We start from the raw sequence: 15,105 nt of genomic DNA on the forward strand, positions 1-15,105 counted from the left end.
TCATTTTTTCCTATAGATACTTTGATGAATGTGGATATTTCTTCAAAGGGATTGATCCATATTATCTCATCTTTTGTGATTCTTGTCCTTTTCCTTCCATAAATCCTTTATAATGCAGCTGTCTTTACATTAGGAGATTTTTATATGGGTTCTTTGAACTTACTTAAACATATTTTTATGACTATATTTCAAATATGATTGGGTTTCTTTTATAATCCATTGTATTTTATGTATTAAAACATTATCCTAAAAGGGGGTCCAAAAGCTTAACTAGACTTCAAGAGGATTCCTTGACATAGAAAGGTCACTTACAATTTTTAGGTACTCCCGGAGGAGCACACACAGCTTGTCTAGCTATCATCTCTTTCTTTTGCCACATTATCTCTTTTCCTAGTCACCTCTAATGATATCTTCGATTGTGTTTCTCCTCAATTCTTCATTGGTGATTATCACAGCCTATTCAAATCCCATATGCTCCTTTGGGTGACCTGAGAATTTAATTCTTAGAATCAGTGCTACTCTATTACTTGTAATCATCTGTCATCGCCTAAAAATTTCTGATGTTATTAGTCCATGCTATTTCTCAAAGGTAATCTAAAATACTTCTTATTATTCATTTCTTGACCCAACTTATTGGTTTATCTTCAATATTCATCTAAAATATATTTGTCTACAGGTTGTCTAACCAACTGCATGTCACAGTCTAAATAAGGGGCATTTTTGGATTTACTTGAATTTCGTATGTGAATAATTAGGCCTAAATCTTTTCAATAATTATGTTCCTTATTTAAAAAAAAAAAAACTGCAGTGTACTGAGGTTTGATTAAAAAAGCATACAATGTCATTTGTAGATAAGGAATCCACAGATCCTCATTATTTAGAAGAAATCCCTCTCTTTTGGATTCTGCCCTAGAAATTTTCTACTATGTTGGTGTTTTTTTGGTGAGTATTCATCTCCCAATTTTACGATCTGCTTCAATATTGTTAAAAATAGGATGGACAGAATTATTTCTCTTATCTTTCAAAGAATCTTTTAAAACTTCTCTTAAGTTATAAACATTTTATTTATTTGGGGAGGGGCAGTCAGAGTTCTGTGACTTGCCCAGAGTCACACATATTTGGTAAATATTTGATATTTGAATTCAGGTCCTCCTGTTTTCAGGACTGGTGCTCTATCCACTGTGCCATCTAACTGCCCCTTATGAACATTTTAATAAACAAACAAAAAAGAGGATTGTATATGAAATTGTGCACTTCTGTGTGAAATTTGCTCTTCCCCACATCATATATCTTCTTCTTTTTTAATAATTCAAATTGATCGTGGTATCCATAGCATTGCCATCTTGTCTGTGTTCCCTCTTAAGCTTATTTCTATCTTCTGTCTATTTGTAATAATTTAGAGAGCTTTAATATCTTTTCGGACATATTTAGCATTGCTATCAGTATTCTTCCACTACCTACTCCAACACTACCCTCCCATAAAGAAAATGAAAAGCCCTCTTTATAACAAGTATAGTCACACACAGATCTACACATTGTATATGAAAATGTCTCATTTTTCATTTCTAGTCCATTACCTCTCTGTCAAAAGTAGGGCAGCATGATTCATCATGAATCTTCTGGAGTCATTTTCTGCCACTGTTTTGTTCATAGTTTTAAAGTCTTTAATATATTAGTTTTTTTTTCTCCCTGAGGCAATTGGGGTTCAGTGACTTGCCCAGGATCACATAGCTGGGAAGTGTTACATGTCTGATGTCATATTTGAACTCAGGTCCTCCTGACTTCAGGGCTGGTGCTCTATCTACTGTGCCACCTACTTGCCCCAGCAGGTGTTTTTCTTTACAGTATTGAAGTCATTGTATAAATTGTTCTCCTGGTTCTGTTCACTTCACTCCTCATGAGTTTACAGAAATCTTCCCAGGTTTATTTTTTCATCATTTCATTCTTTTTCATCATTCTAATTGTTTGCTAATATTGCATTACAATTGAATATTAAAATGTGTTTGGCCATTCCCCAATTGATAATGACACAATTTGTTTCTGATACTTTGCCATGAAAAAAGATATTGTTATGAATACTTTCAGACATATGAATTCTACCCTTTTCTCTCTCAACAATTCTCATTTTCCCTTTTTTGTCATCTTTACAAATTTTATAAGTGTGAGATAGAATCTCAGAATGTTTTAATGTTCTTCTCTTCTGTTATATTAGTGAACAGTTTTCATTAGGTTATTGATAGCTTGTTGCCCTAGTTCTTTTGAGAACTGTTTATTCACCTTTAACCATATATGTATTACCAAATGCTTTTTCTTCTTACAAATTTGTTTTAATTGCTTATATATCTTATATATTATACTTTTGTCAGAAATTTGCTGCAAGGTTTTTCCTCAGTTAACTTTCCTGTGTAATTCTAAATATAACAATGTAATTCTTAAAAAAAAAACAAAAAACTTTATGTAATCAAAATTTATCTCCTTTGATTTTCACTTTCTTGTTTGGTCAAGAATTTTTTCCTTATCCATAGTTATGCAACGTATTATCTTCTCTTATCCTCTAATTTGTTTATAATATGAACCTTTACTTTACCCATTTGGAGCTTATTATAGTATATGGTAGAAAATTTTGGTCTAAACTTAATTTCTGCCAGGCAGTTTTCTAGTTTTATATGAAGTCTTTGTTATATTATTTTGGGAGTTGTGAGTATTGGGTGTACCAACTACTATGTTGCTGCTATGTTTGATTTATTCTGGGTTTTATGTTATCGTTATAAGCAACTTTTCTATTCTTTTTTTTTAACCAGTGCCACATAATTTTGACTATTATTATTTTGTCATATCGCTTGAGACCTGGTGCTGCTAGGCTTTCTTCCTTTCTACTTTTTTTCATTATTTATTTTGATATTCTTGATCTTTTACTTAAATAGATATGTAAAAAACCTTTTTTTTTGAAGTTATTTAATGTGGTACCAAATCTGCAAATTCACTTATATAATAAAAATGACAATAATGAATAAAATGAAAGTATTAAAATAGTCCAAATATAAATAAGTGATAGGATCACAGATTTTGAGTTAAAGGAAGGGAAAAAGGGAAAGAAGCAAGCATTTATTAAATGGCTATTATGTGCAAACACTGTCCTAAAGCTCATTTGATCCTTATAACAACTCTGGGATGTAGGTGCTATTATCATCCTCATTTTATAGTTGAGGAAACAAGCCAATTGTCAATTATTTAGATTTTAATTCATGTTTTCCTCACTTTAACATTAATACTCTATACACTGGACTACCTAGCTGACATAAAGATACTTTAAAGGATACCTTAAAGACCTTTCAATTCAGCTCCCTCATTCTCAACATGAAGAAACTGAGGTATCAAGGGTTTATTACCCAAACTCATCTAATGATAAGTTTCCTTAACTATACTGTTGCTGATCTTCCTAGTGATACCCCCTCCATTTATTGCTATTAGTTTTTGGTTTCTGTTTTCTGTACCTATACACTGATTGGAGGACCTTATTTCTTTTGGTTTTAATCATTGGTATATTTGTTGGAATTTATGGATTGGGCTTCCCTGTGGCCTTTTGTACCCCCATCTTAACTATCTATGTCAAAGGTTCTTATTTGATTTTGATATGATGGGGATGTGTTTTGTTGGAGATGATCCTGATTTGGTATTTTGAATCAAATTATTCAATAGCTAAATATTGTCAAATATTCATGGATGAAATTTTTGATCCAAAAATTTTGACCCAGAATCTGGTCTCCTACTTTCGGAATTTAGAAGTGATGGATAAGGATATTAAGAGTTTTTGAAGTTCAGATTTAAGAGTTAAAGCCAGGAGGCTGGTCTCAAACTGGGTTCCAGCATACTTCTACTTTGGGATCTCCTGGGAACTCTTGTAGGTACCAGGGTTGAATAATATTTTAGTTTCAAGGTTTTAGGGGTTTTTTAGGTGAATTGCATGGAATTTAGAACTATGTAGATAAGTACACCATAAAAGAAAATCCTTTGAATCCCAACAGATTAAAAAAAATTATGTTCGCAATAACTCATATATCTTGGATATTCTCTCAAAATAATGCTTTTAAATGCATAAAATAAAGGCAGTTGTTGAAGTAAATAGAATGCTGGTCCTCAAATCCAGGACCAGTCCTCTATATACTTTATCACCAGCTGCCTTTAAAAAAAAAAAAAAGAAAAGTGAAAGATACTACTATAGAGAAGCTCACTGCTTGATTACTGTGGGATATCCTCTGCTTGATTACTGTGGGATATCCTATTCACGATGTCCAATAGGTATTTGGAGGAAGTGCAAGACTGGAGGTCAGCTTAGTGGTTAGATGTGGATAAGTAATTTTGAGGATCATCAGCAAAGACATAATTTTATATACGGGAATTGATGAGCTCACCAAGAGAAATCACCCTGGACAGGATGTTCTTCTGTGAATTAGCTTTCAACATCTTCATTTTCACTTGTCAACTAGTAATAAATTTTCCTAGCACACATTACATTCCATAGAATGATATGACAGAAACTTTCCTGCAAAAGAATCAGCTTAAGGTTTGAAACAAAGCAAAGTATTTGCCTGCTCAGTTTTCCAGCAATCCACTGAAATGAATCACTTCCTATGTCTTTCAAAACCTCTTTTAGCCAGGGACAGCATTAAGAAAAATCAATTATTGGGTTCTCCCATAGTTAGTTAGCTAGCATTTATTGAGAATACTATGTACTAGGCACTGTGCTAAGTACTAAGTACAAGGAAAGGCAAACTCTCATGTCTAATGGGGAGAATATAACATGCAAATGACTGTATACAGACAAAATAGGTGCAAGACAAATTGGGGCCCGGACTCAGAGGGATGACAGTAAGATGTAAGAGAACTGGGAAAGGCTTCTTGTAGAAGGTGAGACTATTTAGGAGAATGTAGGAAACAGTGACAGAGTATTTTGGGATTTAATGGACCAAAAAGAAAAGTTTCTGAGGGTACCTTATGTTTGGCACCTGGTTCTTTAGCATTCAAGCCATTTGATTGTTCATTGATCACTCGTTTCAAACTTGTCACTTATCAACAACATTCTCTATACATCTTCACTTGATTGGTGAGTGCTTGTGAGAATTTATTGCTTCCACTATTTGCTATAGTTATCATTCTGTTGCTCGTGTAATTTGTCCATGATCACACAGGTAACAAATGAAAAAAGCCAGAATTAGAATCCAGGTTTTCTGACACCTGATTCAGGACTACACCACAGAGTGCATCTGTGTGGATTGCAGTACATGTTTGACTACAAAAGGAAAAACTATATATTTTTTTTTTTTGGCTTCTTCTTCAAAGATTCAACCTGAAAAAAGAATGGAAACCCAGCTGGTGTTTGGCTTCACTCCTGGGTAGATAATAGACTGCTTGCCATAGCTATAAACCTTATCTCAATGTGATCCTGGCATTTTAAAAATAACTTCTCCCACTGTGTCATCAGCCAATGAAGGAACAGGTCCTACCCTGAAGTATTGCTCTGAAAGGCAGGTGCTATGACTTTAGAACGGTCCACACACAAATAAAACACTGTGTGATACCTGATGATGGCCCAGATTTATCTGTCTCTGTGTAGAAAGGAGGCTATTTGGACCACAGGAATTTAACTTGAAGCCTCAGAGTTAGAATGAGCCAGCTGTTACCTAATTTCTCTGGTGATCAAAGTGGAAAATGATGAGGCTGTTTTGAATAGATCCAATGACCATAAATTTAGATATGCTACTAATATCATCCAGCATTGTATATAAAATCAGTATGAAGTAGTTCTTCTAATCTGTGCCATACATCTGTGTGGATCTTTATCCTCTTCTAGAATCTGACTCTAGGATTTGACTTGAAGTGATAAAGTATCATGGGGGGCAAAGTACCAGGTAGGGTTTGGAGAATCCCAACTCCTACTTAGTCTTTATTGCTAGCCAACTGGGTCATTTATTGTTATTGTGTAGAAGAGTGGAATTTTGTGAAGTAATGTGAAATAATTGTTAGAATAGAAAGATTTTAAAACTAAGAGTCTAAGAATATGATTAGTCAGTCCTAGTTATCAGAGAGGAATTGAGAACAGCCTATGAGTCACTCCACAAGCATTTATTAAATCTTTACTGGATGCCAGGAATTGTGCTGAGTACTTAGGATACAGATTGTTGAAAACACAGTTTCTGCCCTCAAGGAGGTCACATTCTAATGGGGAAGATAACATGGAAATAACTAGGTTTCCATTTCCATTTATAAGATACAATACATATTTGTGTGTGTGTCTGAGTCTGTGTCTTTGTATGTAGTGTAAATGAGAAGTATTGGTGGTAATAGCAGAAAGAGAATGGAAGGGTCTGCTGCAGAAGATGGGATCTGAACTGAGTTTAGATGGAAGCCAGAAGACAGAATTGCAGGAGGGAGAATATCCCATGATGTGAAGCAACCTTTACGAATCTATGAGATCTGGAGATGATGTATCTTTTGGGAGGGACAACAAGGGCAATGTTGCTGGATTCTAGAGTTCCATGGAAGAGATTTAAGTAGAAAAAGGCTGGAAAGGCAGGAAGAGCCAGGTTATAAAGGATTTTAAAAGCCAAGTCCAGGATTTTATATTTGATTCTGGAGAAGTCACTGGAGAGTCATTTGGGTAATGTGGTCAGATCTATACTTTAGAATGATAAGTTTGGCAATTGAAAACAGTGAAAAACTGAAATAGTATCATTTTTGTTAAAAGTGGTTTGTGATATTGGTCAAGTCATTTCTTCATGAACCTTAGTTTCTTTGCCTGTGAAATATGGGGCATCTGACTAGATGATCGTTAGGGGTTCCTTTGAGCTTTCTTTTTTAATTTTAAATTTATGTTGATATCTTTTGTGTTTATGTCACCTAAATTTCCCACTGTATCCTTCTTCCTTTTTCTCTTCCCTTCCTAGGAAGCCATCTCCTATAATAAAGGAAAAAGGGGGGAAATTAGTCAATGCCTTGGATACCGTCTGAGAATCTATGAAATTTTCAGTACCTATAGACCCCTCCCTGTGCAGAGACTAGAGGGAATTTTTTTCTTAAATCTTTGCTTGGGACCAAACGTGTTGTGTGTGTAGTAGTAGTAGTAGTTGTTGTTGTTGTTTTTTTTCATTTATGTTATTGTAGACCTTGTGTATATTGTTTTCCTAGTTCTTCAGTCAGCTTTTCTATTATTGTGTGAACTGCTTTACCATCTTAGTATAAAATCCAGGAATCCAACATGCTCTGATTTTCCATCCCACACTTTCTTTCTTTCAAAAAAATTCATTACTATTTCATTTGTAGCTTTATTTTAATGAGAGGATGATTGAGTACTACGGTACCATGAGCTGAAATGCTGGGGAAGAGTAGAAGAAAATTTTCTCATTGTATCAGAGGCTTTTTAAGAGAGATGCATAATTTCTCCTCAAAGCTGTTGTTCTTTATTTCACAATTTGTCAATTAAGTCAGTAAAGTAAATTAGTAAAGCACTTATTATGTGTGGACATTCTACTTAGTACTAGGAAGGCAAAAATAGCCCCTGCTCTCAAGGATCTTACATCGAAATGGAGATAACATGCAGATAAATGAGGTAATGTAAGATTAGAGTGGCTTAAGGTAACCTGAAAGAGTTTCTAGCCCATTGTGCATTTGTGGGAGAATGTCCCACGAGTTTAAGGGATATAATGTTTTGTGGCTATGAATGTCACAATGTCACTGTAGTCGATACATTTGCCATGACCTAATTGCTAATTATTAAGAGAAGCACACAAGGAATTAGTATTGAGAGAAGTCCCAGTGGATTGATCCTAGAATGCTTGGTGGCCACCATCACTGTCAAACACATCATATTAGACTGAGTTTGTGGCTGAAGGGGTACCTTAATAAGTACATAAATAACTTCATAGTTCAATCCGTGGGTTAGAAACTTGGTTCTTGGGACCACCTCTGGTATTTGTTTTTCCCCTTTGCTGGTTACATATTACCCCTTTTGTTTTGTTCAGATGTGCTCTTATTTTATAAAGGCATGGTCTTATTTTTACAGGTAGTTTTTAACACATTATAATCATGTGAAAACCTCAGCATTCATGATGAAGTCCTGTGACTGTAACAATTAAACAGGGGAAAGGCAGGAAGTCACACTCCTCATCCTATGCTTTGCCCATAATATTATAGTAAATGTTTAAAATTAAAATGTTTTTTAAATGAGGATCTAAAAGGAGGAATATTAGTCTACAAATGAATCTGTTACCTGCAATAAACAAGGAAATCATTGTAAGGAGCATTTTTTTTTTAAGTAGATGCCCAGGATCACAAAGCTAAGTAACTTAGGCTAAGTTGGAACTCCTCAGAGTTTTCTGAGCACTCCATAACCTCTGTATCCTAGCTACCTTCAGTCATCATGAAAATCAACATTTTTTACTTAATTTTTTTTCATCTAACTTGGAATTAAGTACTGAGAGGTGATCTGTGATTATGTCATTTGATCTCAGTTATCCTGTCAGAAAATTCCCTAAAACTATATATTGCTGACAATTTGCCTGTTTCTATTGCTAGAGGGAATTTCCACACTGGAAGTTCTCCCACTCCCTACTCCCAATAAAAAAGTTCAAAAACCAGTTTTTTTGTTTTTGCTAACTGCATATAAATTCTAATAGAGTGTTATTTCATCATGATTCCTGGTTAGTGTAATGCTATATACAATGCTAATGATTTAAAATGCTCTTCTTGAATCCCACATGGTCACCTTATGGCTTCAATAAATGGCGTGTACTCTTTGGGAGGTTGTAAAGTGTTGACAGACTCTTTCGGCATGACTTTGACAGGTCTCAGGATTTCCATCTTTAAAAAAGCAAAAATAAATGGTTCTGACCACATAATAAATGATATTGGGCTAATTCATTTATTTGTAAACCACAGTCTTAGCAGATGGCCTCTGAGGTCCTTTCTTGCCCCAGATCCACAACCTTGGCCACGTATTAATCACATCCTTGCAGTTGTCAGTTTTCTGTTTCATAAGACCCTCTTTCAAGTAGATAAAACAACTTGGGGGGAAAAAATGTTGGAAAGAACATGTGTTGGTCTCAAGTCTTGCAAGTCAGTGTTATTGTAGTTCACAAGTAGAATGTTTTTAGAAGGAAGAAGCTTAAAGTACTCAATGAGACATCCTAAAATTTCAAAGTAGTCCTATTTTTTTTTTTTTTTTTAATCCCTACAGGAGATAAAGAAGGAGATGAAGAAAGAAATCCTTTCCAGCAAGCCTCCCGAGAAGCCCATGCAGGAAGTGTCCAATGGAAGCTCTTTGCTGTCTTCTGACACAATTATAAGAACTAACAAAAGAGGTATGACAAGAGTTGCTTCATAATGTGAATCACTTAATTAACTTAATTATTATTCTCTCAAATAGATTATTGAATTTTTGATTGCCAAAAGTTAAATAAAATGCACTTACAAAAATATTTTCATCATGATAATAGGAAAAAAATTCAACTGCAAACAAATCCATCCAAACGAATGATGATCTGGAGACAATGTTCAGAGAACTTCTCTGGCAGAAGAGAGAAGGAATGATGAAGGGAGCATTCCTTTAGTGTTTTTTTTTTTTTTTTTTTTCTCTTTTTCGAAAGCTTTGGGATTATTTTCTATATCTCTTTATGAAAAGCCATTTGGACAAATGAATTAACTTTCAACTGAGTAAGGATACAAATACATTTGGACACAGTATCAGATGAGAGAAAGTGCTTTATGAAATGTTAAGCCTATGAATATTGCCTAAAATAATAATGATTATTTTATAGTACCCGAATTTTATGTGCCATACTCATTTATGCTAGAGTCAAAGGACCTCTTAGCATTATGCTGGCTTTGTCCTTCTGGAAATTTTTCTTCTGGGTACTGAGGAAGCATGTAAGTGGATATATTTAGTTCACAGTACCTTGTTTAACATTCATTAGCAATTCTTGGCGATGAGCTTCCTATCTCTAGGGATCTTCAAGCAGAAGCTGGATGAACACTTGTTGGGAATGTGGGTGGATGGCTGTTCTCCATTTGGGTTAAGGGTTGAACCAGATGGCTGTGAGATCTCTTGTAACCTCCTCTGATTCTTTGCTGTTGCTTTAGTTTTTGCTAAGCTTTCAGTTACAAGCTTGTGGTAGTTAATTTTCTGTTTTGTACACGTATATATTTATACAAATATGTGTATGCAATCTGTTCTTTATTTGACTTGCTTTGTTTCAAAGATAGAAGATCATTCAGAGGATACTGCCTATTTCCAGTATATTATATTAGAGTGCTCTATATGTATCTATCTTTCTATCTATCTATCTATCCATCTATCTATCTATCTACTTTCCTTTTATCCCTTCTCTATTTCTCTATCCCTGTTTGTCTGTCTGTTTGTCTGTCTATTCTCAGTTTTTTCTTCTTTCAGACTTCATTAACATAAATTCAATATCCATTAGAGGGAGAATCCTGTAAGTAGTTACAAAGGAAGGAGAAGACACTAAAGGTAGTGTCTCAGAAGTCCCTCAATTAGAGATATAAAAAATAGTGATTCCATCACTAAAAAAACTAAGACACAAGAAGGTTTTGAACCTGGGTTCAGGAGGGCTATGAACTTGGATAGGGGAAAAAATTTACATCTTTAATATAATTGGTTTCCTTTGTATTACCTGTGTTTTTTATTTTAAACAATTAAAAACATTATGCTGAGGAGTTCATATATAGCCCCCCCCCACACACACACAAAAAAAGTTAAGAACCCCTGATAGAGAAGAAAGAAGACAAGTTTATGGAATGATGGGGGTAGAAAAAGATAGTGAATGGCTGTCAGTCTCTTTTTTGTATACTGCTCTAGATAATGGTGGTGTATCTCTGCTCTTCTTGTCTCCCCTCCCTTCCTATCCATCCCTATTGCCCTTTTTAGCCCAATCCCTTTCTTACTTAATACACTCTCTCAGCCTCCCCTCCACCCCTCAGCTGTTCTGGTTAGATTTCCTTTTCAAACATGTTCAGAATGAATATTTGCTCCCTAGTTGCTAGAAGCTGTAGTGTTTATATTTTGCATTTAAAAGTTTCATGCTGCAGAGTAGGAGTCTCTTGGTTGTAAGAATTAGTATTATACTGTAAGTGAAAACCACAGACCTGCAGAAAGCATGATTCAATACAATCTTGAGAATTGGTTTCATAATTCTAGAGGCTTGGAAAAAAAATGGTTCAGGTCTCTAAATTTAATTTGGTACCCACCCACAGTTATCAGTATGTCCTTCCCCTTTCTGGATACTCCTACATTGTTGGTTTTTTTAACTGTTGTACTTCTGCCTAAAAGTACACTCAAGCTGTGAAGCCTACAAATTCACATCTAAATCAAACAAACATTTATTAGGCACCTGCTATGTGAAATTAAATCTGAATCAGTTTAAACTGAATGTGTATGGGAGGGAACAGTTTTCTTTGCTGGGTGGTACAGTAGTTACAGAGCCAAGTCTGGAGTCAGGAAGACTTGAAGCCTCATTAGCTCTGTGGCCCCAGGCAAATCATTTAACCTCTGTCTGCCTCAGTTTCCTCAACTGTAAAATGAGAATAATAGCAGATTTACTTCACAGGTTTCTTGTGAGAATTAAATAAGATACTATTTGTGAAGTGGTTAACACAGTGTCTGGTGCATATTTTGTTGTTGTTTAGTCATTTTTTCAGTTGTGTTTTACTCTGTGACCCCTTTTGGGGTTTTCTTGGGGAAGATACTAGACTGGTTTGCCATTTCCTTCTCCAACTCATTTTACAGAACTGTGGCCAACAGGATTAAGTGATAATAGATGCTGTATAAAATACCTAATCCCTTTACTTCTTCCCTATTTTAGAAGTTCTTTAACCTTTCATGTGTTTGTAAGCCATTCTGGCAATCTGGTAAAACCTATGGAGCTCTTTCTTCTCAGAACAGTATTTTTAACTACATAGAATAAAATACAGCTCCAACCTGTTGCCAAGGCCTATTGATTTCACCTTGGCAACATCTCTCAAATATATCCCTTTCTTTCCTCTGATACTGCCATCATTCTAGTGTAGGCCCTTATCACCTCACATCTCAATTATTGTCATAGCCCGCTGGTGGACTGCCTCAAATCTTTCCCCATTTTAATCCATCCTTCATTCAACCTCTAAAGTGATTTCCCAAAAGAACAGGTCTGACAATGTCACCTCTCACACTTAATAAACTCCAGTGGCTCCCTCCTGCTTCCAGATCAAGTATAAAACCCTCTGTTTAACTATTTATAACCTAGCCCTTTCTTGCCTTTCTAGGTTTATACCTTAAACCCAACATGTACTCTTTGATCCAGTGATACTGGCCACGAACTTCACAGTCCACCTCTTGGCTCTGGATATTTTTCCTGGCTGGCCCCTAGGCCTGGAATTTCTCCCTGCTCATCTCTGCTCACTAACCTTCCTGAGTGCCTTAACTAAATCCCATCTTCTACAAGAAGTCTTTCTGAAACCCTCTTTATTCTAGTGGCTTCTCTCTTAATTAGTTTCTATTTACCCTATGTATCACTTGTTTGTATATATTTGTTTGTATGCTGTTTCCCCTATTTGATTGTAACTGTCTCAACCTCTTTTTCTTTTTTTTTTTTCTTTTTAATGTATTTTTCCAAATACATGCAAAGATAATTTTTGACATTGGCTTTTGAAAAACCTTGTGTTCCAAATTTTTTCTCCTCCTCTCCCTTCCTTCCTCTCTAAGACAGCAAACAATCTGATTAAAAAAAACTTTAAATATGTGCAATTCTTCTAAACATATTTCCATATTTGGCTATCTCTTTTTCTGTCTCTAGTGTCAAGAACAGTGCCTATCACAAAGTAAGGGCTTAGTAAATGTCTGTTGACTGATTACAAAGGAAATCGATTATATTGATAAAGTTGTATTTTTTTTCTTATGCAAGTTCACAGACCTCCTCCCCCACTCCTCCAGGTCCTTCCAGTCTGTCCATTGTGTTCTAGATCATGGATCTCAGATGAAGAATCCTTGATATGGAAGAAAAATTTAACCAGTCCCTGACATCCATGAGCTTATATTCTGATAGAAGAAATGAAACATTTGCAAGTAGTTGTAATAATTAAAATACAACACAAATAGTTATAATAAAATTTACAGTGCAAAGAAAGGGACAAGATTCAGAAGAAAGAGAATAAGTTTGAAGTCTAAGGACCTGGGTTCAAATAACTGCCAATGGATGATGGAGCAAGTTCCTTCAACTCTTGGTTTTCTCATCTGGTTGGAATAAATCTCTCTTCTGTGGAAGGTGATCCTATGAGGTCAGGTGGAATGACCTAAAAGATTTAAGGAAGGAAAGATAATTTTTGGCTGAGAGGAAAGGGAAGGCTCCCAGAGAATGTTGATGGTGCCTGTGTTGGACCTTGAAGGAAGGGAAGGGTTTCCATAGGCGGCAATGTGAAGATGTTCCCTGCATGGAGGACAAATGTATGGATCTACAGAGACAGTGGAGGGCCAAGAAAAGGTCAGGAAATTGCTAATGATTCTGCGTGGTTAAACCAAGGATTGTTAACCTGGGTCTAAGAATCTTTTTTTTTTTTTTTTTTTTTTTTTTAACATTTTGATAACTGTGTATGTAATTGATTTCTTTAAAAATTTTACTCCTACACATCTGTACCAACTACTATGACATATACACATTGCTTTCAGCACTCCTAAACTTATAGCATAATAAAATCATAGGATTTAGAGCTAGAAAAACTTCTGAAATCATCTAGGTCAAGGGGGTTTCTCTTAATAGTATTTTAATTTTTACACTTACATGAAAAGATAGTTTTTAGCATTCATTTTTGTAAGATTTTGACTTCCAAATTCTTCTTCTTTGCTCCTTTCTCCCTCTCCTGCCCAAGATAGCAAGCAAACTGATATAGAAAAATCAGAAGAAAAGGGAAAAAAATATGGGAAAGAAAAAAACAAAAAAGTGAAAATAATTTTCTTCAATCTGTATTCAGTTAAAGCAAGGGTTTTTAATGTGGTATTCATGAATTTGTTTTTAAGAAATATTTTTAATATGAATTCAATATAATTGTTTTTCTTGGTAATTTTTTGTTTTTCATTTTATGAATTTATAAACATAATTTTGAGAAGAGCTCTATTGGATTCATCAAATTGTCCAAGGGTCCATGACACACAAAGGACCCCTGAGGCAGATCAAATGAAATAAGCATTTAACATAACTATACATGGAATATAGTACCTGCTATTGAAGTTTTTCTTTCCTTCCCCCTTCTTTAGACCATAGACACTTGAACAGGAATAGTAAGTTGTGTAAACATAATTAGTAACCTGAAATGAAAGCCTAATATCATTACATAGATATTATAGATAAAAATATTTAAATAGTTAAAATAAAAGTGGAAGTAACTTTTCTTATAATTGTTTCTATTTTCTCAAGAATTTGAGATTTGGCTCAGGAAAACCAGGCTTAGATACTTCCCTAGATACTTAGTAACTTTACAACCTTCTCTGTAACCTCTCTGGGTCTCAGTTTACTTATCTGTAAAATAAAATAGTCTGATCCTTCCAGTTCTAAGTTTACAATCTGTGAACTAAAAATGGCTTTTCTTTTCCTTACAAAGATTCTCATCACACAACAACAAAAAAGGCAGTAGAATGTATTAAAATTTCTTTTTCATTCAATGCTACTTTTGTTTAGGCCCTAACTCGCCCTGATGCTCAGTAAGACCATCCTAATTTCTTTTGGACTCTGGATTTAATGGAGACAAATAACAGTGTGCCAGTATTCCAGAGACTAAGTACATTGTGGACCATCTGTAAATATGAAACAATTAAAAAACAATCTTTGTTTTGTTCCAGGGCTCATCACTGACTCACTGTGTCACCTGGGCCAGACATAAATCTCTAGTTGTTTGGTGACAGGGTTGAAGTGAAGCATTGTGCAAAAGGAACCAATGACTAGATTTTGTCCCTACCCCCACTAACTCAAGACTAACAGTATTCTAGCACTACTGATAATAAATCAAAGTAAGTAGATTGATTGGCCCTGTCAGATCAGATAAATAGATCATTGTGTTGAAGTCAAA

General features: G+C 34.9%; 1 protein-coding gene across 5 annotated transcripts in view; it reads left to right on the forward strand.

Annotated features, from left to right (window-relative positions):
- The window catches only part of SH3KBP1 (SH3 domain containing kinase binding protein 1), a 453,585-nt gene that overhangs the window by 156,951 nt on the left and 281,529 nt on the right, over positions 1 to 15,105 (forward strand). For all 5 annotated transcript variants that reach the window (XM_031959528.1, XM_031959530.1, XM_031959529.1 and 2 more), the window contains one exon: positions 9,233 to 9,356. In XM_031959528.1, coding sequence (XP_031815388.1) covers positions 9,233 to 9,356 — 124 coding nt within the window. The remainder of the gene's footprint in view (positions 1 to 9,232; positions 9,357 to 15,105) is intronic.

The sequence above is a fragment of the Sarcophilus harrisii genome, chromosome 3, assembly GCF_902635505.1.
Source record: "Sarcophilus harrisii chromosome 3, mSarHar1.11, whole genome shotgun sequence".
Lineage (NCBI taxonomy): Eukaryota > Metazoa > Chordata > Mammalia > Dasyuromorphia > Dasyuridae > Sarcophilus > Sarcophilus harrisii.